Source organism: Tympanuchus pallidicinctus, unplaced genomic scaffold (assembly GCF_026119805.1).
Source record: "Tympanuchus pallidicinctus isolate F22 unplaced genomic scaffold, pur_lepc_1.0 scaffold5, whole genome shotgun sequence".
Taxonomy (NCBI): domain Eukaryota; kingdom Metazoa; phylum Chordata; class Aves; order Galliformes; family Phasianidae; genus Tympanuchus; species Tympanuchus pallidicinctus.
Window position 1 is genome coordinate 8,363,960 of NW_026294769.1, and position 27,117 is coordinate 8,391,076.

The window sequence follows — 27,117 nt, forward strand, 5'->3', positions numbered from 1 at the left end:
AATTAATATCATCCAGCATAAGCTGCAACTGCTGAATAAGTGTTCACAAAACATTCAGGGATGGTTCCAAAACAGGTTCTTCAGAGTCTTTAATGTAACCACTAGTGCAGTAAGGCACCAGTTAAGGGAATAGTTCACAAGTGGTTTGGGCATATGTCAGTAAATCTTCCACATTCCATGCATCTTCAGCTCTACACAGCAGTATGAACAACCGCAATGAACACATGGAACACCAAAGAACATCTAATGAGAAGACATGGAAACTTTTGCAGGCCACTGAAATACTCACCACCACCAAGTAGTACGGGCAGAGAACTTATTCATAAATCAAACGCCTACATTTCAAACAACAGTTTGTTCTGAAGAGAAGTATGAATGCCTTGCACTTTTACTCTTCCATCTATTTGCAGACAGTCCTATATTCCAAATAGTCCTCGTAGGAAGGAAAAAGGCTGGGTATTTCAACCATTTGATTTCAACACCTTGATTTATAAAATGGATTGCCTTCAGAGAGTGAAACTGCTTTAAAACACATCATTTCATTATACTTTCAAATTAAAATACAAAAAAATACTACTTTAGCAATTTGATGAAGTTTTTACTAAGGAATCACATTCAGCCCAACTAGAGATTTTTTCCACAAATTAAACTACTCATATTTGAGCGATAAGAATGAAAAAAAACTTCGAAAAATTGTTCAAGGAATTTTAATAAGGATTAGCAGTGTAGCAAAACTTCAAGATATATGAATGAGAAAATGAAAAATTAGAGGAATTTAAAAAAAATAGTTCAGAGCTGATATTCTGCAGCAGGTTTCTGTGCAGTACTCTTGACCTTTATTCCTTTTGGCAGTTATTGTTCGAGAAAAAGGAAAACATAGATGTGTGCAGACTCATAGAATCACCAAGCTTGGAAAAGACCTCCAAGACCATCCAGTCCAACTGTCCACTCACCACCAATATTTCCTACTAAACCATGTCCTATAGTACAACATCTAAACATTTCTTGAACATCTCCAGGGATGGCGACTCAATCACCTCCCTGTGCAGCCCATTCCAGCATCTGACCATTCTTCTGGAGAATCAATTTTTCCTAATATCCAACCTGAACCTCCCTCAGCGCAACTTGAGGCCATTCCCTCTTGTCCAAATAGTGTGCAAGCCATTAATGTAATTGATGGTGTACAGTTGAATAACATATTTACTTTGTAGCTTCTTTATGTATAAATTATAGGAAAAAATGTGATGTAACAAACATACAATTATACTTGCACAGTTCTCACTTTCTACATGAAAGCAATCTCAAAAGTCAGAGAACCAAGGTATTGACACAGTCCATTATGCAATGTTGCTAAAAACAATACATTTCGAAGACAGACTGGTTTGCCATCCTTGAAAAGGCTTCACATTCCTAAGTGAAAGATCAGCAGAGAAAGTTAAAATGTGCGTGACAATGGCACTTTTGATGATTCTAATTAAAACCATAAACGTGAAAGCAAAGAAAAATCTTTTGTCTTACAATGACACAGAAAAAGCTAAATGGTTAGCTCCAAACATCCTGCAAGTAACGTTTTGCTTCTCGAAGCATGGCCATAGTTTTCATTGCTTCCAATTTGTCAACTTCCATTTCTGTACTTAAAATGTCCAATAAAGCATCACTTACATCATCAGCCATGTGCTTCTTATCTCTGGGGGAGAAAAAAAAAAAGAAGGAAAATGCAAAACACTGTATTTTTCCTTTTATCAACAGTTTAAGAAGCCGTAATACTGGAAAAGATAAAAAACAGACAAGAACAGCTTATGTATTGTATATATATGTATTATGTATGGCAAGAGATCCACTGAGTTTTCACACAGCTGAGCACTGACAAGAACAAAGGTTTCTCTCCAACAAATATTACGTGGTAATATACAAGGAAAAAAAATGTTGGATCCTCAGTTGAGCTGTCACAAACTAATTATTTTATTTTAGGGAGAACTGGACATGTTGAAGTACGTTATATAGTAACTGCATGGTTCCAAAACTATACAGTGCACATAAAAATCCTCACTTATTATCAATGTTATTTTTAATTCAAACAGTACACATTAATTTCTGCAGGAGAAAATACTGACATTGAGCCCCGCATTCAAACAGCTCTCCATTTCTCAACACTCTCTCCAAGAATATGAAACATCCAGGTAAGTTACTGTTCACAAGCAAGGCTTTACTGTAAAGTGTATTACTACTATGGAACTTCATGATGGCAACAGAACTTTGAAGTCTGGAATGAAAAACCTTAAATTTCTAGGTTCAGGTAGCATCCTGGTCCATCAAAGTGTGGAATGCAGCAGACATTTCTGCTGCCTCACCACGGTGTGTTTTATCACCACATGGATTCCAGTATTTAATTTTCTTAAGAGCAATCTATTAGTTTGAAACCTATTACAGCTCAGTTGAATACTAAAACAGAAAAATAAATAACAAGCAACTGAAGCAGCAGGGGAACTTCATGATTACAAGCTATATGTTTACTGATGGACACAATAAATTCTGGTGTTCCAGAAAGGAAGTTTCATGCTGCTCCTTTTATTCAGACACCTGTAACTCTAAAGCTTCAAACTTTTGCTAACTCTGTTCTCTTTCTGAGACAGTCCATGACACACTACTTACCCACATACATAGAAGTAACCACTTTCTTTCAGCAGGACTCTGGCAACTTCCTTTGCATAAAGCCTAATGACATCTTGCACATACTTAGGCTGAGCTACTTCTGCTGTTGAAGAGTCTCTTGAGAAACAAACCTTCAGATGAGTTAATGTCCCATTTTCAAGAAAACATCTGAGCTCATCTCTGAAAGGCAATAAAAAGTGTTAGTAATAGCTCGGAGATAAACATCCCCTCATGAATACAAATGAGACACACAGAATTTTAAATAGTGAACTTGCTTGAATAAATAATCTCTATCCTGATGCCGACAACCAAAGAAGAGCCATGTCTCTCCAAATTCCCAGTTTGTATGTTCTTCTCTCAGTTTCTGCCTGAACAGAAAAGAAAAAAAAATATTAATGTACTGACTTTATGTAAATGTATGTAAATCCAATCCTGTTTTATCAAGTGCAGAAACTAAAACTTATATAGTGTAATTCTCATTTATGATAGTGCTTCTCTGCCTGCCCTGAAGCTTATTAATGTGAAATGACTTCAGGTAAATAACCTTCCTTTTCTGATTTTGTTGAGTACTCACTTCTAGCCCAGCTCAAATTCAATCAACTTCAAAGCTTTTTTTTTTGTTGTTTGTTTGTTTTTGTCATAACTTCACACTAGAATAGTCAGATATGGCACTTCTGAACATCTCACAGAACAATTCTGATTGCTGAATAAGGAGTAATTGTTACCCCTAAACTTTCATTGGAAGCACTGTAAAAATACCTGGGGAAAACTCAGCACAAATCATTTTCAGCATCTAGCTGCAGAAGACTGGAAGAATTCAGGAACAACAATCAATTTACTACTATACCATCAGAAAAGTTATTTCATTTTCTTCAAATAACGCTAAAGAAATTACTTTACAGGGGTTTTAGCTGAAACTGCCTCGTTACATTTGAGAGACCTTATTTAACATTGATCAAATACGTATGGAATGCTACAAATCCTTGAAAATAAAACACAAAATAACTCTGAGAGAAAGGAATGTTTAAAAGATAAAATTAAGTAAATAGTGAGGATTGTATACAATGTTTTGCTTACAGCAGATTCGTGCAGTCAGAAGTATGTAAAAAATTCTACCTCTCAGTTTTCTTTCTTTTTAAACATATCAGTGGTGGTGATCTCACTTTTTTTGCAAGTTTCTTTATGCCTTACAAAATCAAGCTGCTGTAGGAGGAAAGAAAGGCATCTACCTTTGAAGCCATGCAAGTAGCAGAACTAATAAATAGAGCGCTGTCTGTAGATAAGCAAAAAATAGCAGTGTCCCTGGTCAAAAAATACACTAAATGTTTATGTTTGTTTTCTATGGTTGTTTTGGTTTGGTTTTGTTATTTTTTTTTTGGCTTCCACAGAGTTCTTTAAGTGTCATAAAGAGGAAACAGGATAAAAAATAAAGCAGTAAGCAATAGTTTATACATATATTTGTGAAATTTCCACTGCTGTTTTTCAGTTTAACAGCAATAACAAATACAAAAACATACAAAAAACCAACAATTTTTTCCCAAATTAAAAAATAAAAATATCTGAGCCTGAATTTTTTTCTCAACATTAAAAGGCTGCTTTCCATGTTTAAGTTTGGTACAAACCTATGTTGCAGGAAACCAATAAATGGTGCAATTCCCGTTCCTGGACCAACCATCACAAAAGGGACAGATGGGTCTGAAGGTAAGTGAAAAGTATTGTTTGGACGAGCAAAAATAGATATCTAAAATGAAATTAGATAGAATATAATCAAAGAATGTTTGTAAGACATAAAATAGCATAGAATTTTTTGATCCTTCAGTATGTTGATGTATTATGAGTGCAGATACCCTTCCAAATCCTGCATTTCAGAGTTTATTTGTAATGCCACATATTTGGAATAAAATTACAGGAGTTGCTGAACAACACACCCTATTTACAGATTTACCAATCCATCTATAGAGAAACCAGACAAAGCCAAATAAACATGAGCTTCTGATTGTGAAAACTGACTGCACCTTACATTTGCTGAATGTAGTCTTAGAACTCACTGAAAGCTTGGTAGGAAAAAGGAAGCAGTAAACTAGCCATACTGACTGTTACAGGAAACTCAGTTTTATCTTATTATCTATTTATTTATTTCTAACATTGCAAAAACTCTGGCAGGGGTAAGGATTTGTTCACAGTAAACTGAAGTCTACTGAATCTGAGCTTGCTTTCTAATTTTCACACACACACATACAAAATCACATGATCTCCAAACAGATCACGTTTGAATCAACAAAGAATCAGCAGTTGACCTTCACCCACTAAAGTCATAAGCAAGAATCTGACTTATTTTGCATGTTAATTAGGAATTTATTTCCATTTCCTTTCAAGTTTAAGGAGTTAAATGCTACGCCATGTTATTTAAAGTTTGTTCTGTAAACTTGAGTGGTTTATCTCTACTCCCCTCCTTATCACTAAATCACTACACTGTTCAACAGGATTAATTTTCCTACTGAATGATTATTAAAAAAGAAAAGTATAATTCTTGCTGGAGGAATGATATTCATATTACTGTAATACTATTTCAAGCTACTCTCGAATTAGCAGGCTACCATTCCTATTAAGAATTCCCAACTTGCCAATCCTAAAAAAGAATAATTCAACTAGTGTACACATTTGTTCTGTAAAGTTTTTGCAATTAATCTAAGATATTTTTGCACAGGATCACTCTCATCCACTTTGTATTGGTACTTTATATACCTTTCTAATAGATATGCATTGCTGAACATTTATCTGTGCTGGATTCTAGCTTGCAAAGCAGATGTATATGGTTCTGAATTTTATTCTGATTCAACTTGTAACAATCCCTTTGTTCTCCTTTTCAACCCACTCTTTCTCAAGTTTGATCTTAAAGGTATTGCAAGTCAACTATATTTTAAATAAATAGTGATGTGACAATTAGAATAAGGTTCACCATGCACATATCAGTTTTTCCTTTGATTTAGGTTTTAAAGATAACTGTGGATTTTCTTTCCATTTTGCCAAAGACCTTGTATTATCAGCACAGTTTTCTTGTAACCAATGTATAAGCTTGTTTCAATTTTCTTGAATATAGCACCAGTAGCTCTTCTGCATTATTATACACAATACTACATATATTATATACTGCAGTATACTCTAACACACCATAAAATATCTTGAGTAGGAAGGGATCCACAAGGAACAAGTCCAACTTGCGACTCTACAAAGAAAAACCTAAGAGCTAAAACACATCCAAGAGTGCTGTCCAAATGCTTCCTGAACACCAACAGGCCTGGAGCAATGAACACTTAGCTGGGGAGTTTGTTTCCATATCACAGAATCAGTTTGTTCCAGTGCCTGAACACCCATCCTACGAAGAACTTTCTCCTAACACCCAACCTGAACTTCCCCCCATGAAGCTTTAAGCCACTCTCTCATGCCCTAACTTACACCTAATATATTTGAGATTGTGATGGATTACAAAGATAAAAGAGAGATGAAAGAAGAGTATCATCTCCCAATAACAGCCATTATACCAGAACATCTTAAATGCACAGCAGAAATACCACAGAAGAGTGTTCTCTGTATCACATTCAGTAACTCAGCCCTTTCAAACTGTGAAAGATCTGTCCCCCTACAGTCTGCCTGCCTTTCCTGAAGTGACCAGGTGCTTCTCAAACTGCTATAACCATTTAACTGGTTTCTTAGTTCATGGAAGTATATTCCAAGACTCATTTAGGACTACAGTGGGGTGATTGGCCTTTCAGCAACTGGAAGTTTCACTGCTCAAGTATCCGTAACTAAATTAAAATGTAAGTTTTAGCAACTTATCAATGCACTTTTAAACATATTACAGAGTGAAGGGGAATCTTAAAAGAACGCAAAATGCAGATGCATACAGCCCCTGCCAAAACAGCTGTTTTACATCAGAGAAGTAAGCAATGAAAACTACAATTATTTCAAACATGCACAAATCTAAAGGTTAATGGAATTGAAATGTAACATTCATACCTTTTCAGTTGGTGAACTTTCTCTTTTTATATCCTGCGTGTCTTTATTGGTGTGCAGTAGAGGTGCAACTAACTCAGCAAGCCAGCCTGTACAAACTCCCTTCCGTAAGACAGGTCTCGTGGGACAGGCAGGAAACTCCACAATATTAAACACAAAACACAGTTTTCCTGGCTGATACAAGTTTGAACTGTAAAGGAACAAGTTTTGTTATTTTTTTTTCTTCAAAGAATTATTAACTTGAGATAACACTGCCATCCTTCCTGCACTGCAGGTCCATTTTCAACCCAAACAACCTCACTGAAATCAAGATTCTCAGTTACCTCAGTTCAGTTACCTTTGTGAGATCTATAAGCAATTATAAAGCTTCCTAGGGCTGAAATCATAGACCAATGCTGACAGGATGGAATTAGAATTCCTCTCTATCAGGTTTTCATATGTGTGAATTTGCCCTTGAGAATTCTACCAAACTCTTATCAGACACACAAAACAACACTGTTTGAAATAGCAAAATCCTGTGGTTTTTGTTTGGTTGGCTTGGTTTGTTTGTAAGTTTGATAACAGGGACTTCATTCATCACTTCTATCTCTCTGTTTTATTCTACAGAAGTCCTCTTTAGATATATTATCCTCTTTAGATATGTTGCTTTCACTGAATTAACTTGCAGAAGACCTGAAGTACTACTCATACTATTGCTGTTCTTTTTTTTCCCCTTATGAAGGAATAAAGGCAATACTGTAATAGGCAAACTGGGAACAAAAACCACCACGGGCAGGAACTGCCTCCTACAGTAACTTCTCAGGAAATCAGAGGGAAACCTATCAGAAAGAGGGAGCTAGGCAAAGAAGCATCTGAGATCATGAACCTCAAAAAAAGAAAAATAAAATAAAAATGCAGATATCCAAAGGCAAGGAAGGCCCTCTGGAAAGATGTAATGTTACACTATTGAACACAAATAGCTGGATTCTGATCTTCCAAGTCAGACTACACACACTATCAGGAACAGCACAAGGTCCTGGCAGTGAGTAAAGCTGCAGTCCCAATGAAGAATTAGAAAAAGCTACATGCTTCACAGGTCAAGACTCATCCAGACCAACAGCGACTACTGTGCTTTGCTCAAAAGCTACATTAAGTAAATTTCAGTAATGACTGGTAAAAATCAAAAGCAAATTCAATCTTCTAGGAAAAATTCAGGGTGAAGACAACATTACAACTTCTTCAGTCAGGGACAGCCACATGCTCCTTCCAAAAACAAAGGCAGAGTTCAAAGCATTCTTACTGCCCCACTCAGATGAACACAGACCTGCAGAATCGCTTTTCACCAGAAGGAGTTTTATGCGCTTGCCTACTTGTGTCTTTGCAATGTGGGAAAAAGGGGTGAGAAAAGGGAGCAGCAGGGCCTAAGATTTCAAGTTGATAAAGACAAATTCAACACTATATGGGAGATAAAAAAAGTCTAACTGGAATGACCTTACAGAAATATTTTGAAGTTCATTCTCTAAAAAAATTGTAATGTGCGCACATACACTTAAGAAAAAAACACAGCTAAACTACAAAGAAGATACGATAGAATACTTTGTTACCTTGAAACTGAATAGGATCTGGCCTGTAATTTAGGGAGATGTTCTGGAAAAAAAAACAAAAACAAAAAAAACCCATCACTTATAATTTTATTCACCCCAATAAAAATCAAAATATAATTTAGCAGATGTCTACAGGTAACAAGCACAGTGTAATTGTACAGTACTAAGACTGAGTGGTTTTATCTCATACATAAACCATTAAGAGTGGAACTTTGATAGAATTATTTATTTATTTATTTAGATTTTGTGGATCATCTGCTACAAATTTGATAAATAAGACCAAAATAGTTAATTTATGGGGTTCATGATCAATTAAAAATGATTGTAAAGCACACAGAAGAGATGACGGTAGTTAGTGGACAAAGTAAAGCTTCAAATTTCATTTCCTTCCCCTTTAAAGCAAGTGTGCTTTATGGAATTGAAAAGTTCTGGAAATACAAATTACTTGTTTGAATGTTTCCTACATATAATGTCCTGAAAGCAGGTGCACCAGTCTAATTTCAAACTCCTATGAATGCCAACATACATTTTTGAAATGAACACTGGAAAAAAAGAAGCCCCTCCCCCCCCAGAGCTCAGCAACACCTGGAGCTTTCAGCAGTATCCATTCAAAACTGAGAGAGGAGTTTACTGGGCATTCTTGTAATTAAAGGTCCACTATATGCTACGTGTACATACAACTACATCTAACTGCCCTCATACATACATATGTATGTATGTTCACATACACAAAAGGTCAAACTCACTGATGTCTCCGCTAGAATGACCTAGCATTGTAGACTGCACATTTTGGCTGAGGAGAAGAGTACATTAAAAGAAGAAAAGGACACGTCACAAAATGAACAGGGTTGTGGAGAACGGTGACAAGAAGCAAGAAATACCAGAATACACACACTTAAATAACAAGATAAAATACAGTGCAATTGAGCTGCTTTTTAGTTGTTTTCCATGTGTGCCCCCTTTTCGTGTATGCTTTCCCCAGCACATGGACTTAAATATGTCTTAAAGACGCTTCTCACACAGGTTGCAAGCCAGACATGAGACAAACTAGTTCACTGAAATCACTTAAAGAAGATACCACGCCTATTTAGCACATTACTTCCCTGGGAACAACACGTTTTAAAAAAAACTTTCAGAACTTCATTTTGCTCAGTTCAGTTGTTACAGCACATTCCATGCCACCTTTGAGAAGTTAAGTCATTTTGCTGCCAGCAAGAAGACTCAAGAATTTGTATCAAGTGGAGCAGAGTTGCTATCTTTAAATCCCTACAATTTACTAAGAAGGAGTAATGGAGAACATGATCACAAGGCTATAAAAAGCAATTGCTTTGTTTCGTATAATGAAACACAACAGGAAATTCTGTTTTTTAATCTGGAAAGTAACTGCTATTATTTTAAGAGGAGTTTGATATACCTGCAGTTTTAGTCTTATTCCTTCAAAGTTTTACACAATGAACTCAGCAAGTGTATTAGATGTATCTTAAAACACCAATATTCTGGGAAAAGCTTTTTGTAAAAGCCCAAGAGAAGAACACAAGGGCAGAGATATCAGGGGATATACAAACACGTCTTTTCGAACTGTAACCAGCTGAAGAATTGGTTCTTAAAAACACTGCTCTTACAAACACCTTATTCTTATTTTTATGCACAGGACCAATTCAGAGTCATTAAAAGCACAGGTATGCAACTAAGTGCAGAACAAAGGCCACACACAACCATTGGTGAACAGAGTGACTGCCCCTAACATTTGAATTTGATGTCTATGAATACTATAGCATTTCTAACTCAAGAGTATCTGCATCTTAAGAAATTGAATGCTTAGTCTGATGCATTTTTCAGAATGAACTAAAACCAGTTAAGTCTAAATCACTCACCAATTAACAGGTTAAGTGAAGGCTTGCAGCTTGGAAAAGCACGAAGTAAATCCAGCAAGCAAACATTAGACTCTCTAATAAAATGAACGTAGTCAGAGGCTCCTTGTTTGCTGCAGAGCTCCTGAAGCCTCCGTTTTTCTCCTGCATTACTGGTGCATTCTACAAGGGCTCGCAAAAATGCCTGAAGGAAAGAAAGCAAGTAGAAGGTAAATAATTTGTCCAGTTGGGGAAACGTTGACAAATCTACAAAAAGCTTGAATTGCCTGTGGAAAGGAAGTGGTCAGCTTGCAGGTTAATGGTTAATACAAACTACAATTTATTTTCCAACACTCACTTTCATCTACCATGAATAATTTAAATTCCTCCTGCCACCCCTCACCCCCAAAGCCTGGGAAAAGCTAGCAGGTCAGAAAATCCTACTTTGCCTGAACAGGAGAAAAGATAGATAAACAGACTTAACTGATTTCCAGATAAATACTAAATTTATGAGATACTTGATTTATATATTGGCACTTTAGAAAGCAGCCCCACAACACAAATTAATTCAAGACAAAACACCATTTGCTAAATTGCAGAAGCTGGGAAGGGAATAATACAAAGTCTTAGAAGTGATATTAGTGTAAATAAAGTATGGAATTTATGAGTCATATAAATGTTGCTGCAGTGTTTTATTCTGTACTGCAAGAATACGTAACATTAACACTTTTCTTAATAAAATTAAATAGAGTGCTGAAAGATAAAAGTAAAAATCAGATGTAAATAGTTCCAGGGTTTTTTTGTTGTAGTCGTTTGTGTGCGTGTGTGTGTGTGTTCCAAAAGATAAAAATAAACATAGTATTTAGAAAGAAGAGTGATCCAAAACACCAAATGCAATCAGAGTACATATTTTATGCAAAAGATTACTGCAAAAATAACCTAGTGTTTGGGCAAACTCAAAATCCAGAAAATAATTTTGATTATGGACTTACAGCCCATTCTACACTGAACATGAAATAAAACGGGTTATAATAACTGGCTTGCTTGATATTCCCTAGCCAGCACTCTGCGTACTCCTACTGTTGAAAAGAATTTTCAAAAACTGCCAAATTAAATGAAGTACTGAACAGGCTGTACAAATTGAGAGATTCTGTTCTACAGCACACTGTCTAATAATGACATATACTGGATCCTGCTTGTGAAATTGACTTTTATGAGAAGTCCTTCCAAAAACTGATTACTTTCATAGACCCAACCAACACAGCTGGTTAACATCATGCTTTATCTTTAAAATGTGTTTTGACAAAACCAGAAATACCCATGCATTTTCAGATGCAAGCTTCCACTTGCTCACAAGCAAAAAATACAAGGGAAATAATATCCATGCATTGTGTGAACAAGCACACAAGCAAAAATTTTTCACTGAATTCTGCCAGTTAGTAAGATGCGCAAGAAAAACTTTTAATTGTATTTAATTGTGTATTTCCAGGGACAATACAGGACCAACACGGTTGGGCTATCTTTAGTGAGACAAATGATTTGTCATTAATGCCTACAGCTCAATTCTGTCAGCCTTCCAGTTAAGCTTGCATCAAATATCTAGCACTTTTATGCCCAGTTCCTTTTTTGTTCCAAAGTACAAAAGAATGAGGATACGGGTTTCAGTATCTTACAATTTGCCCAATACAGCACTAAAAGCAACATTTCTTAGAATAAAGGCAGCAGCGTGCAAGCTGACAATCCCTATTCATCAAGAAACATGGTAACTACACATGAAGCAAGGACAGAACTCATAGAAACCACACAGCATAGAATTACTATGGATCTCACTTCAAAAGAAGAAATACAAACACCTTTTTGGGAATTGCTCTTAGTTCCAGACACCAGGTTAGAATGAACTTCAGAGTACTTCTCTCAGGGATGTGTTGTGGACGAGTTGCTCCTATTTGGGAGAAGAATACATTCAGTTCTGTAGGATGAACTCAAGTGATTAGTGAAAATTACAAACTAGACAGCAAGACAGTTTTCCAAGGAAATGGCAAAAGGTTAACAAGAAAGAAGGAATACAATAAGAGAAGTATATACATGTAAATACATTTTGCCAGACCACTGAACGCCTTTTTGCCACTTACGGTGTTGAGAAATGCAGAGGAATGCTAACAAGCAAAGGGACCGTCCACATTTTTTTTCCACCTCCATTAATAAACACTCCTTAAAAAACAGAACATGCTTTCTAACGACTGAAACAAAATTGTACACAGCCAGTGCCAAGGTAGACCTTCTGAGGCTCAGCAGATCACAGGCATTTCTCTACAAGCAAAAAAAAACCTGTCCTGTACTGTCTTCTCATGAAGGAGGAACACTTCATCCACTGAGTCATTCTTTATGGAGTCAGTCAGGCTGAAGTCAGGCTCAACATCCTTGTGTTATGCCACACTAAAACAGATATTCCCCATTCTAAGATAACCCTAAAAGGAATACAGGATCACTTATGGGAAAAAACACTTATTAATTAATAAGCTCTGCATGTCTGAAAATGTTTCATTACAGACTGAACTTGCACGTTGGGATTTATCTTGATGTTTCTTGGCTTCCATTTCTAGCTACTCATTCTTACTGTCCTTTTCTCCATTTTCAAGAGTCCTTTATTGGAAATTTCAGTGTAAGAATATAACTATATAACTTGCTAACTTATCTCTTTGTATCAGCATTAATTGATTCAACTCATGCTATAAAAAGCAAAACTAGTTTTTAGACAGAAAGTGGATTCCATAAATGTAATGCAAGAAAGAGAAAAAATTTGTTTTTTCCTGCAACATTCAGACAGATTTTCAAAGTAAGTACTTAATCTTCCTTTAAGGATGCTCATACAACAAAAAACTTTTTTTATTAACTTCTAGAAAAAATAGAACTTGAACAATAGACTGTTGACTAATTTCTGTTTTGTCCCTTCATTTGACCCCATGCACTTCATCAAAGAATCACATGCTGAACAAAGAGAGGTTGTAAGAAGAATTCATTGGATTTCCCACTAAATCTTGCAGACATGCATCAGATGCACAGCTCTCTATTCATACTCATCTCTTCTCCTAGGTTTTTCAGCTTTTTTCATTTGGTAGACCCACAACCATAATATTTATTGCAAATTCCTCAGTAAAGTGAAGACAGTTGAAGGGACAACAATCTCCTATGGAAAGGAATTCAAGAACATTGCCAGAAATTGTGAAGCTGCATTATGCAGCTTAAGTCTTTGGTACAGACTGGCAACAGCAAGTAATGAAGTCACAGTAACTTAATGAGTCCATCTATGCTCACAAAGGGCAGCTCCAAAGAAACTGTTTAAATTCATACTTACAATAGGCATTATTGAGCATGTAATCTTGGAGGTCACTGGACCTTTTCTTAAATAAAAACTCTATCTGACAATAATTTCGCTCAACCGCTAGCTCAAATAGAGGTGAAAAAGTTGGATGCAAACTCCTTAGAGAAGCACTTGCCTTCGTGCCAGCAAAGACGACAGAGGTGATTCTGGCACAGTACATATGACGTGTAAAAAGTCAGCATGATTTGCATTGGCTTGCCCAGAAGACTCAAGAGCAGAACCAGGATCTTTGATTCTCTGCACTACAGCATAGATCTTTCCATAACTATTCATTTCAACTCAAAAGCAGGCACGACCTTTTAAATACAAGATATGGCAAAAAGTGCTGCATTAAGCACACAGAGATGCAAACACCTAGACTATTCATACATAAGAAGAAAGGAATGATATTCCCAATTTCAAACCACTATTATACCAGAGATTCTCTCAGCTTTACCATGGAAGGACTATTAGTTCTTGATATATAAGCAAAATGAAGTGGCTAAGATACATTCACTTGGCTATACAGCTTCTGTTGCACACTATAAGTGCTCCGACACTAAACAACTCAATGTGCCCCATTCAAACAGCTTTACACTCTGTGTAACATCAGTGCTGCAGACGGGAGCTACTGAAGGCAGAGACAAAAGAGTATCTCTCTGTGACTACTGACAGAGACTCTGAGCATTACCTCAACTTACAGAGAGGTTTAAGTTTTATGCAGCCAGATAGCAGGGTTCTGATTTGTACAGAGTAACTTGCTAGCCTTTAGGAGGGACTAAACTTCAAACCCACTCTCCTACTAAGATTTGATGTTTTAGCCCTCCACTGCTTCCTCCTCCATGTTCTCCTCCTTTATTGCTTTCTCTGAAGCTTCACTTGACTCCTTAAAATTGTAAATACTGTAAACAGTGCAAACAGGTGACAATGCTTAGAGTTTAGGCATTTGCAAGACTAGCCCTGACCTGAAGGAAGGCAATTAAAAAGCCAGACTGGCTCTGCAGACATGGGGCTTATCGTCAGCACAGGGATCAGCAACTTATGCCAAATTAAAAAACAAATATGAAACAGAAACAACAAAACAACATGAACATGTAAAAAACTCATCAGATCTACATGGGATAAAAGCAATATTGTTTGTTGGCACAGAGGGATGTTAAGGGAAGGAATATCAATTCTCTGCTGCACTCATCATTCCCAAGTAGCCCCTGTACTCATCAGGAAAGGACTGGCTCCTAATTACATCCTAAACCTTCTTGTGCATGTACAGCTGCCTCGGGGATGGTAACACTTAAATGGCAGTTAGATTTGTGCATTCCATCTGTACTGTTTTGATTATTTTGTCCTTCCAAATCTCTAAATTATGGATCAAGGACTGAGGGAAAGGTATGAACAGTACATTAGAAGGCACAGGATCCCAATAAGAAGTGCAAATTCCTCATCTTGAAGATCAAGTAGGGTATACCAGAGCAAGAAACCTAAGAGAATGTAAACCTTTGCAATCACCAGAGCTTTTATGCACCACTGTAGCATGGCATACATTGGGACAGTGAATGGAAATGTTATGTTACTGCCTGTCATATAAACCCACTTCATCAACAAACATGTTACTCATCAAGGCCAGGAACAAGGGTCCATTTAAATCTCATACTTAAGGAACAGTTTGTGCAGCCCTCAATGATCCAGGGAATCTTGCAGTGGGAAATGATTTATTGGCAGACTGGAGCAACACAGACCCCTACTCCATCTTACTGATCTGGAAGCACGATTCAGCACCCCCATTAAGACACCAATTGCATGGCCAGGACAGAGTAATTCTCATAGGTCCTGTTAGTAGTACGTGGACATATCTTGAATCTTACACATCCCTTTATGAGGAATGGGACCATAAAAATCAACAAAACTGATGCACATAGACCAACAAGCCCCTTAAAAAGCATCATACAGCAGCAGTAAGTCTTATACTCCAGGAGTGCAGCCCTCCAAGGATGTAGGGCAGATGAATGTGAAAGGGAGATTTTACTTTCAGCTGGAGAAATGTTAGGTTACGTGCACAGAAGCAGAGAAGATGAGTGACAGAAGAATCTTCTCAATGACAGGATCAAGTTCCCTTTCTTAAGCTAAGTCATTAACAGTACAAAGAGGAACAGATTTTATGTGCCCACTCCTGATTTCTGGCATACCTCTACAAAATAACAGTTGCGTGGCAATACCTAAGTTCAAAATGGTAAAAACTATGCATACCAACTACTACTATCACAGAGAGGAATATCTTTTCATAACCAACGTATCACATCTTACCTTTTTTTTTAGTGTCCTGCTTAATCTTTACACAAACAAAATTCTCTCCTTTTTCAGAAAGTCCCAAGATGTGAAGTAGTTCTTCCACCTCATTGACATTATTGGGACATATTACACAGAAAGCATCTCCAGGTTGGTAATCAAAGGCTGTATTCTGTTTGAAAATATGAAATCGTTTCAATAAAACTGGAAAGTAAACCAAGGCCAACATCATCCCCATTCCTAACAACGGTCTTCCATTCATTAAAAAGGATGTGGCAAACAGTTTCTGAGTACTTCCTAAAACGTATATTTAATTCAGTAGCATATCCACGGTACAACAAATAAATTAATTTGACAGTCTTCATTGGTTTCTGTGGAGCCATAACATTCTGTAAACAAATCAGGCTTTGGACTTACAAAATGAATCAGCCTACGTTGACATCATGCTGCTGTACAGGAAATCTTTCTTGTCTTTTAACCATCAATTCTTTCTCTGCCAGTTATTATGCATAATACACATGCTTTTTACCCTTCATTTTATCCACTCATTAAAAACAAATTACAAAGCTATCACTAACTTACTGCAATATCAAGTTCTAAAAGCAATGCAGTTTTTACTGCATCTTCTCTAGTGAGCTGAGATGCCTTTGTAACTGGCACTTCGAAGGTTGTTCCTTCTGAAATCAGTGAGGACAGATGAGGATTCTGAAAAAGAGGACATGAGAACTTACACCAAAAAATGCAAATCAGCTGAATAACAGCTTACTAAAACAAGAAGATGGAAAACATGTATCTTCTACAAACATAAGTGTTTATCTCTGCATTTTTTAAAATCACATCTAAGTAGTCACAGGCATATTTTCAACTATAAAAAGCCCATTTGTCTGAACAGTCCAATGGCCCTAAACTGTTATCAAATGAGGCTAGTTGTTGCCTTTCTCAAAAGCTCTTAAAAACAGCCACTTTGACTTTATGGGTTAGTCTCTCAGGAGTAGCTTATCATGAGTGCCCAATCTCTCTTTTTAAGCTCTACAACACCTGAGTGTTGTAATAGCAGAGTGCTTTTAAATCTTTCAGTATTTGGACAGTTGAACTCAACAGCTTAGCCTCAGACCTGCTTCATTCACAAAGACTTGCCTGATAACCAGCACTTCTGACTGATCCCAGCTGCCATCTCTCTCATTTTGCATTGCTTTGGGGAACAGGGCCTTTGCCCTTTCAGCTGTGTTATCACATCCAGCTCCTTCACTGTTCCCTCACAGAATGACTAAAACATCTGCCGTTCGGCAATTAATCTGAAAAGTTTGAATCACACTTACCATCTCACTAAATGTGCCCACTTGAGATGATCACTAGTTTATGCTAATTCTTCTCCTTCTATAGCAGCTCTAATTGCTACATAATAAAAGCACACTGGTTTTTGATCTGCACTTCATCTTTTGTCTGTTATAGCAGAGTTATGGCCACTCTTCTACAATCACTAGTTTGTAAGTTATTAAATATGCAGCAATATTTTGAGCAATCTCACATCTTCTTCAGGCATTCTGCAAGTACTAAAAATTTGAACTGAAGTTGCACCATAATCCTTTCCAAAGGAAAATGTTTTCACTGTCTGAACACGATGAATTATTTATTTATATTAAATGAATTGAACACTGATGATTTTAATTTTAATTTTTCCTATTCCTGGCAGTGTCATTCCTCTATCATATTGTAATTCACTTAAAATACATTTTTACATCAGTGCCCTTAATTCATACAGTGAAAATTACTTTCTTAACATACAAATGGCTTTTTCACTTACAATTAAAAAACTCCCATGGCCAAGGAAGTATTTCCCTTAGATATGTAACCATTTGTTTTTTTTAGTAGCATGTTCTTACTGGAACTGGAGGCCTTCATCATTCAAAGTGAAGTTCTTACCTCCCCATGGGTGTCCTGAAACTGAACCTCTATATACTCTGGTGGCAGGGCAGGAATATTAAGAGCAGACTGAGAGATGGGAGGGACTGAGTGAACAAGTGAAGGTTCAGTGTCTGTATCTGAAGCCACAACGTTGATGTCAACCAATTTATGTGATGGACCATCAGAACTCCTCACTCCATCTTCTAAATTCAAATTCTGTATTTTTGAGCTTAAGTTCATTTCATGCCCAACATGTGAGTCTGCATTGACATCGTTGCTCATGCCTTCTTTTTCTTTCTGCAACAGAAATACTTCCTTGAGGGCAAGCCAAAGTCCATCAATCCAAGGATCAACCACTAGTTCCAATCTAAAGAGGGGGAGAGAAAAGAGAAGAAAAAATAAATTAAAAAAGACAAAAAAGGAATGGACTCGTTGTGAACTCATTGCACTGTTAATTTAGAAATGACCAAAAAAAGTAAAAAAACCTATTATAACAAAAAAATAATCCTGGTAACGAATATTTTCATTTAGTTATTAATGCTATGCAAAAGTATATAGTCTGCAGTATACAGAAACCTCACTCTTTTTCCAGTTTCGCATTTTTATTTTCTTAGGCTGATCATCGTGACAGCAAGTTGAAAGCTTGGTAGCAAAACCTGCAGCTTTTCACAAGGAACAGAAACATCAATGCCTTAAAACAACGCTGCACTTTTACTATCCTAGAATGCAAAATATAATTTTTATGATTACGGTAATGTTTGTATTCTATTGCTTGTGTCATCATCCACAGAATCAGTAAAAACTGCACTTGAAAATACATAAACCAAGACTGCAGCCTACTGGTCAGAGAGAGCAACAGAACAGGTAGGGAGCTGTTTTCTTACATCCCTCCTCTATTTTATAAAATAAAATTACTTTTACATAATTTCTCTACCAAAAAAAAAAAAAAAAAAAAGGATACTTTACAAAACATGGAGAAGAAAATAAAACATACTTTAGAGTATGCCTAAAGCATTCCAACTGCACACATGCCATGGAACTGGCTTTGTTTGAGTCAACTTGGATTAGATTTTAACAAGCTTATCTTTATTTGGAACAACTTAGTTTATAAAACTGTTGTATGCCCTCCATTTTTAAAGGCATTACAGATGTCTGCTCAGACTTTAAAAATACAGTTGCACTGAATGGCAATTAAGATTGAAAATGACACACTATGTTCAGATGGGATTAATTCCTCAGAGGTGTCAGGTAATCGGGTTCAGCTGATTTTAGAGTTTAGCCAAGATAATATCTAAATATTACATATCAAAGAAACAAAATTCAAACACGTTTGGTTCTTACCCTACACAATCATCTGCTAATCCTGTATCATAGAAATGCTGGGCACCAAGTTCTTGAAGTAGTCGGTCTACTGTCTTTCCACCGTTACAAAAGAACGTGTACTCTGAGTCTCCCAGACCTAAGACATACAAAGAAAAAAAGATTATGTCAGCCAGTCAGCCACAGAAGCTACACAAAGATCTGCAAATAAAACACAACTTTCTTACAGGCAAGTAAGATAACCTGATATATCAAAGCATATTGTATTTTGAGGACACTTTTATGACTTTAAAATAAATAAGTATATCTGTATTAGTCCCAAAGTATTGCTGAGAAAGTCATTCCTCCTACACAAATATAAGGTGAATTTATCTGAAAAATGCTTTTCTTAGAAAGCATTTCTGAGGAATATTGTTTTAGATAGCGACTTGAAAAAATAATGATAATAAAAAAAAACCCTTATCTCTCTGAGAGGAAAATGTAGAGAGCTGAAATAATTAGAAGCTGATACTCTCTTCTGATAAACCACACAGTATCTCCCCTTTAGATTAGAACTGTCATTACCACTATACCTTGTTTAGTAGTAATACATTCTATTACAAAGTGGCAGCATTTTAAGTGATTTAAAAATATCAAAACCTTAACAGTCACCAACATGTTCCATCAGATGGCACACTGCTATTGCTTAAAAAAAGACAGGGGACTCAGGGGTTACAGTCAGTGGACTACATGGAAGACCTGAGTTATCTGAATCACCTTCAGAGAGATCAATTCTCTGAAGAGTTACTCTCCCTGCAGCTCATCTTAGCAGACATTTATTTAGCTGTCCCGAAGACCTCTGGTTATGCACCACTATCCACCACTAAGTGTGACATTCAAAATGAAAAGACCTATAGCAAATGTAAAGGCATGAGATGATGCTAAAAGCTTATTTACCATAAATGTTTTGCATTGCTGCACAGAAAAAAAACCAATCACTCACAAAGCCAAGCAAACTCAGCTAGGAGTCCATAGGGATTTCACATGAAATAAAAACTTCAGCAACTACAGATACTTAATATCACGTTTTGTTTACGGAAAGAAAATTGAACTATAAAAAGTTAATTGGTAGCCTGCATTCAGATCACTTCTGTGATATTATTCCTTTATTGCACATAGAGATTAAGAAAAAACCCATAAAACTGTTGATACTGCAGAAATAAATAAAACAAACCTTATTTAGAAGTATAACGCAAAATTACTCGCTGACAGGCAAGCGCTGCATCAGCATACAAAACACTGCCTCACCTAACAATCCGTACTGAAGATGTGCCAAATGATCAGGAGGCAAGGTCTTATCCCGGATTTTCTTAACAAACTTGCGGGCAGTGTCCGGTGGGTCGCCGGTACCAGTCGTGGAAATGACAATAACTACAGGATCCTTTTCTGTTTCCAAGTTGTACTGCGAGCAATAGAAGAAGCAATTACAAGGTGCCATTTCATAACTACTTGAGGCTTTACACATTATTTGCCTTCTCCCAAAGGCACACAGAAAATTTTTAAATCACATCTTACAGAAAGCCTTTCAAATAATTGGAGATTATTTCAGGGGTGCAATCTATAATCTTGCTTGTGGTTTAAACCCAGTGTACAGAACCAACTGAACACAAGCATTGTAATGTGACTACCAGAAAGCATATGAACTGCTGGGTTGCTCCTCAGCCTCCTCCCTGCCATTACAAGCAACCCCATCTCCTTCAACCACTTTGTAAAGTTTTCAGTTTAAATTCATTCCCAGCATTCCAAATTCAATGAGACAGTAGGGTCACGAGAAAATATAAATAAAGATGTCAAGAAACACTGTACAGTCATTTTAATCAGTTTCAGGACTGCAATTCAAAACATCAGAGTACAACTTCTCTTCTAAACACTTCACTTAATAAGTCACTCAAATCTCCCCTCGTCCTCAAGGGATGTGGAGCTTACCTCTTACAAGGCAAAAAAAGATGAGAAACACGAAGAGACAGATTATGAAGCAGCTCTGCCACTGTTAGTTTTCTCTTCACAACTTTCTTGAAGAGCCCAAGAACAGTTGCATGGAACTACTTAAATGATCATCTACTACACATTCTCCTCTGCACATCTGAAGAGTTCAGGAAATACTGAAGAGTTCAGAAATACTGAACAACTGCATAAAGAATGGCCTTCTCCAACTGACTAGTACAGACAAAACAAAAATGATTTGCTTTGTCACCTAAGGCACAGACAAACTCTGTGAACCATACAGATTGTGGAACAACCTGCCAGATCTAACTTACCCAGAGGAATTCATCAGAGGTCGCACACAACTCAAGCAAGCTCTTGCTCCTGTTAGCTGTCATCCTGCCTTCCCCTCTCTAATTACACCTCATTTCTAGAAGTTCCCTTTGTTTACAGCAAAAACTAAGGGAACGGAAAAGCTTAAGTGATGAAATTTACAAAGGTGTAGAAATTATTTTTTCCCTCAGTACTTAATTCTCCTATTCTCAACTCAGTGCACCTTTCCAGCTCATCGCTCTGAGTTGTCTTGCCAAATCTGACAAATGAGTTTAGTGGCAGGCCAATAATAGGGCTAGAAATATCCTGTCTGCTGCTTTTCTGAAACTAATCTCCAAAGCTATCAAAATGCAGAAGAAATAAATGGATGAATATAAGGATGATCTTCATGTTCCCCACTTGCTGCACGAGCTTCCTTGTAAGACCCTTCAACATGCTCACACTACACCATACTTACACTGAATAATACTCAGTAAACATTCATTCAAAAAGCAGACGTCCAGTTACAAAATGAATTGTATCCTTGACAAAGCAACTTGCTAAAAGGAATTTAAGTTATTTTTATAAACTTCTCACATTTTCAAGTGCATAAAGTGATAGGTTCTGTTCATCTCAGTTGAAATATTGCCACATTTTGTTTGTTTGCTTTTTTAAAGGACCTACTTTATGAAGGGAATTACAGTCCACCATGCTTTTTGTTAGATGACATGACAGAAACTAAGTTTTCAGACCATTACCTGTAGATAACAGCAAATACTGAAAACCCACTTCCTTACTTCAGGCAGGCTTTTTTTTTTTTTTTTTTTCCTCCCTAGAATGCATCTCAAGTATGAACTGGAACATATCCTTATGTTCAATAATAAGGCACCATAAAAAGTCAAGATCACACTGGAGCCCAGACCTAACAGAAAGCAGACCTCAACATAACAAAAAAGTGGAAAAACTGAGTGATCATTTCTGCTAACTGGAGAGTTGACCAGTAAATACCAAATTTATCCAGTATTGTGTACATAATTAGCTTTCAAAAAGTCACTGGACTGTTGTTAGAAACAAAGATTTACTGTGGCATTCACTGTTCTACTATGAAAAACCATCAGAAAGATTTGGCAGAAGGCTATCATGAGTCTGTAAGTCTCGTCCCAGTTACTGACTCTTAAAGACCTGAAAATCTCAAACCATTTTAGGTAGATAAATGTGCTCAGGCCTTGCTGCTATCGACAGCCACAACTCAAGCAAATGAAGAAAAATGCAGCCATTAAATACCTATTTTTCAAAGCAGCACAGAGTATCTCACCTTGTCCATCTCACTTAAACAGTGCATGTCAGCTTCAAGTCCATGGGCACCTGCTTGCAGACATATTTCCTCAGCTATGGCTTTTGCCTGTCCCTTTTGTGTTGCATAGAGGAGCAAAAATCTCCTTTTTAAATCGCAGCACATTTTCCAAAACAAGGAATGCTTTACTTATTTATTTTTTTAAAGACACTGCAGAGAAAAAAAGAGAAAGAAAAAGTGAATTTACTGCAACAGCAAGATTTTGCACTCTTTGTCCAGAGATACCTTAAGTGCACAACAGTATTGCTGTTTAACCTGGAAATTAGGTATCTGCTATGAAAAGAAGCCACTTCTCATAAGCAAACTTTGCAGGGCACAGTGTTAAGGACTCGTGGTATTTACCACACATGCTGTACTGCAGTTACAATGCAATATGTAAAGTCAAGAATCTAGCACATAAGCAGTGCAAATAGACTGGCTCAAATACTATTTTTATGATCTAAGTTTTATTTTCCACTTTAAGTTGGTGGCTGCCTTAGTCTCCTTTCCGAGATACATTTCAAAATAAAAGAATACACAGATTTGGTGACATCCAAATACAACTACAACAATTGATAAATATCTTTTAAATTCTTAATTTCAACTTCTCTGAAATCACTAATTTTTGCACAAATGCGCTTAGGCTTCATCCTCTGTGATTTTATTTTAGAAACAAATATTATTTTTCATTCCCTGATTCAAGAAGGTGCTTGTTACAGAAATGCAACTACAGCATCTATTTGTTTTGCATGTTGTTTCTTTTTGTTGAAATAAGAAAAAAATCCTAGCGAGATCTGCAGGGTAAAATGCCACTCCTTCACAAAGTCTTGCAAGTAGCATGAGTGAGACACATATCTTTGTCTATAAAACTTCTCTCATTCAAACTTTTATGATTTTGACACAGACAGAATACAAAAGATACAAGGACAGTATCAAGAACTACTGAATGAGACAAGTAGAATATTTCTTATGCATACATTACAAATTAATCCTCCGCCGATATTTTGCTATTACTAGAGAGATGCAACAGAACCAAAATACCCAGAATTAAAACTCAGTAATTTCAGTTTCAAAATCGAGATCTTTTTCCACATTCTTGCACCCGGCTTCTTGTATTTCGCCTACTGCCCGCCCAGATTCAACTACATAACACATTCAGCCTACTAACCACACCACACATCCATTTGTGAAAACCTATTTCAAGATCACTTGAGGCATTATTTTTTGCTGTTTCTACTGGGGAAAATAGAAGAATACTGTACTCTGCGCACATGGCAAGATATTTCTCCCAACACTACAAAGTAAAGTATCTCCTATTAGAATACATATATATATTTAAAAGCACACTTGTAAATGAAAAGTGGTAAAACTAAGTGACAGCTTCTTAGGAGCACTCTGGCTGCGCCATACCTGAACTCCAAGAAAAATGCAATTACTGGAAAAATAAGGCTTTCATTGTATTTTGTACCTCTACGTTTCCCAGCATAATTTGTTACCTTAAATTGATTATATTCCCTACAGATATTTAAACAAATTCATTCAAATAACTCTTTTCATACAAGCAAAGTAATCCACAGAATGATTTCTTGCTCTCCTTTTTCAGAAGAAATTTTTGTTTGACAATACAGAAATTCTGAAGATTCATATTAAATACATTTTTAATACCCTCAATCTCTCTAGAAATACATATTAATCCTACTTCTATGCTATGCTTTCACCCTAATCACTCTCCTGTCCGCAAGTGGAAATGCCTGGCTAAATAAATGGATAAAAAAACCAGTAAAGATGAAGCGGTGTTTCACTGCTACATTCTTTCTCATACCTAACAAAGGAAGAAAGATTATCAGGTTTCCACTTGGGACACATGGTACCACAGAAGTCTTGTATAGACAGAAGTCTGGAAGCTAACCAACCAACATGCTTCTTTTCAATTGGAAAACATGTGCATTGGATTTGGAGAGATGGACTGCTGTGTATATGTGAATCCCCAGAGACCCTTCTAACTGGTGTTAGGGGCTAGTAGATTTATAGAGACAGAAGTCAGACCTACATCTCCTACAGAAGATGCGCAAACAAGAAAACTCACAGGGCCTAACAAGGAAATTGTGCTAGATATGCACCCCTCCTGAGAGAAGGAACTGTGCATATTTAATGGTGCGTACATGCACTTGCCAAAAAGGACAAGGCCACAATGACATGATTCCTTGTAATTAGGCATAGATGGCTGTTTTGTAGGAATTTATCAATATTTTACAAGTCCATGATATTATCTGTTTCATTACTGCTATTGATCCTGAAAATACAGCTTAATTAACTGATTAAACAACAGTTCAATTAACTGCTTGACAGTTAATTATGTCATTAATAGATTGAGAAATTGCTTTGATCTTGATTCACACCAAACACTGTGTCCCTATGAAGCATTCTGTCTCTGACATCAACCAGAAGAGCTTCAGGCACAGATTGTTCAACGATGCCTATTAAAGGAAAATGAGCCACACCTACCCACAGACAAGCGTAGTCATAGAAGAGAAACACACTCACTTTGAGGGGAGAGTGTTGCCTACATTGCTTTTGCTTTCCTGCACTATACACTCTTCAAAGATGATATTCCATTTATGTGATATGGGTTCAACTGAAAAAAAAAAAGAAAAAAAAGATAAGCATAATTCTTTTATACTGAGATGTCTAGAGAAGTACTCTAACTTGGGTGCTATTACAAATTACAGATTTATAGAAGTTGAAAGGGGCCTCTACACTTTATTTAGTCCAACACCAGCACTAAAGCAGGTTCCCTACTGTAGTCACACAGTTAAGTGTCCAGACAGGTCTTGAATATCTCCAGAGAAAGTGACTCCAAAGCCTCTCCAGAAAGCCCGTCCCAGTACTCTGTTACTCTCACACTAGGGAATTTCCTTTTCGTGTTGCACGGAACTTCCTGTGCTCCAGTTTTTACCTATTACTCCTTGATCTATCTGCACACCACTGAAAAGAATCTGGACCCATCCACTTGTCTCCTGCTTTGGGTATTTATAAACACTGATGAGATCCCCATCTAAGACTTTTCTTTTCCAGGCTGAACAGCCACAGCTCTCTCAGCTTTTCCTCATAAAGGAGATGCTCCAAGCCCCTTCTCATCCTCTGCTGCACCCTTTCTAGAAGTTCCCTGTCTCGAGCTGAGGAGCCCAGGACGTACTGAAATACATGGTACTCCAGATGTGGCCTCACCAGGGCAGAAGAGAGGGGGAGGATTACCTTCCTCGACCTGCTGGCCACACTCTTTGGAAGGCATCCCAGGGTCCCACTGGCCTTCTTGGCTACAAGGGCGCACTGCTGGCTCGTGGCCAGCCTGCTGTCCACCAGGACACTGAGGCCCTCCTCTGTGCAGCTTCACAGAGCAACAGCGTTTTAACAGGTTTTATGTTGGCATTCATGTGCCAAAAAACCAATACAATGTTTAAGCTGGGAAAACAAACCAGGATTTGCTGATTGCAGGGTTGCTAGAATTAAGGTAGTTTGGTTAGGTTGTGGTTGGACTTGATGATCTTTGAGGTCTTTTCTAACCTGAGCAATTCTATAATTCTATGATTCAAACTAGGGCTTAAAAAGAAACTAAGGAAGAAAATCTGCATTATAACTAATTTGATTTAGTACTCAGAAGAGTCAGAATACTCACAGTACTCAGAATATTAACAGTGAGTCCATCAGCTCTGCGGCCAACACACTGTAGGACCAAGCAAGCCATCTATGCATGCCCTGGCACGCTTTCATAGAGGCAGGGGCACCAGCATTGGTAGTTACACAGCTTCTTATATGTGTCTAAAGTGCAGGAGTCAAGCAGATGGGGCCAAGCTCTTTTCTGTGCTGTACAGCAATAGAACAAGAAGCAACAGGCACAAACTGCAACACAGAAGTTCATATGAAGGTGAGAAAAAACTTTCAGGGCGTTAGAGCCCTGGAAGAGGCTACACAGAGAAGCTGTGGAGTCTCATTCTCTGGAGATATTCAAAACCCACCAGAGTGCTTTCCTGTACTAACCCCTACAGGGAACCTGCTTTGCCGGGGGCTGGCACTAGATGGTGTCCAGAGGTCCCTCCCAAACCCCCCATTCTGCCAGCCTATGTCCCACAGGCCGGGCTAGCTGGCTAACGCACACAGTTTGGCAGCGCTTCATCCTGAGCGGCCGCAGACGGGATAAAAACAGAAGAAACTTCTGCAGTACCTTCACGCTTTTCCGTGGGCTTTAAGCTGGATGGCGACACCGCGACCTCACAGGCAGGCCAGTCCGTGCATCGTTTTGTTTTGTTTCTTTAACAGGAGCTGCCTTGCTGGGAATCACTTTCTCTCTGTCCCAGGCAGCAGAATAGGTCCGTCCTCTTCCTCTCGCTCCGGGCTGAGACGAGAAGCGCGGAGTGAGGACACATCCGCTTTTATGTCACGTCCGGAAGTCAGAGCAGCCGGAACGCGGCAAGCCCCGGTTCCGTGCACCTTGGCACCCCGGCACCCCGCAACCCGGCCCGGCAGCCTGCTCGCTTCGGGGCC

General features: G+C 37.5%; 1 protein-coding gene across 4 annotated transcripts; it reads right to left on the reverse strand.

The window, feature by feature from the left end:
* Positions 1-691: 691 nt before the first annotated feature.
* On the reverse strand, positions 692-26,921 carry MTRR (5-methyltetrahydrofolate-homocysteine methyltransferase reductase). Of its 4 annotated transcripts, none has more exons than XM_052703902.1 (16): positions 26,798-26,921; positions 25,120-25,210; positions 22,558-22,746; positions 20,256-20,409; positions 18,990-19,107; positions 17,667-18,015; positions 16,326-16,448; positions 15,762-15,915; positions 11,953-12,041; positions 10,124-10,304; positions 8,250-8,292; positions 6,670-6,856; positions 4,275-4,393; positions 2,928-3,020; positions 2,653-2,832; positions 692-1,687 (listed from the first exon to the last, which is right to left on the reverse strand). In XM_052703902.1, the coding sequence occupies exons 3-16, from the start codon at positions 22,699-22,701 to the stop codon at positions 1,543-1,545; spliced, it is 2,079 nt and encodes a 692-aa protein (XP_052559862.1). In that variant the 5' UTR covers positions 22,702-22,746; positions 25,120-25,210; positions 26,798-26,921; the 3' UTR covers positions 692-1,542. The 4 variants fall into 4 exon arrangements, with proteins under 4 accessions (XP_052559862.1, XP_052559858.1, XP_052559859.1 ...); XM_052703898.1 differs by having other exon boundaries at positions 11,953-12,068; XM_052703899.1 differs by having other exon boundaries at positions 11,953-12,068; positions 25,081-25,210.
* Positions 26,922-27,117: the final 196 nt, after the last annotated feature.

Excerpts from the sequence above, each read along its gene's own strand:
- MTRR (XM_052703898.1), bottom strand. The coding sequence starts at position 22,701 with ATGTGCTGCGATTTAAAAAGGAGATTTTTGCTCCTCTATGCAACACAA. Across the intron at positions 18,016-18,989 it reads TTAGCAGATGATTGTGTAGG|ATTGGAACTAGTGGTTGATC; the intron begins GTAAGAACCAAA and ends CCCCCTCTTTAG. Across the intron at positions 2,833-2,927 it reads GATAGAGATTATTTATTCAA|AGATGAGCTCAGATGTTTTC; the intron begins GCAAGTTCACTA and ends ATTGCCTTTCAG.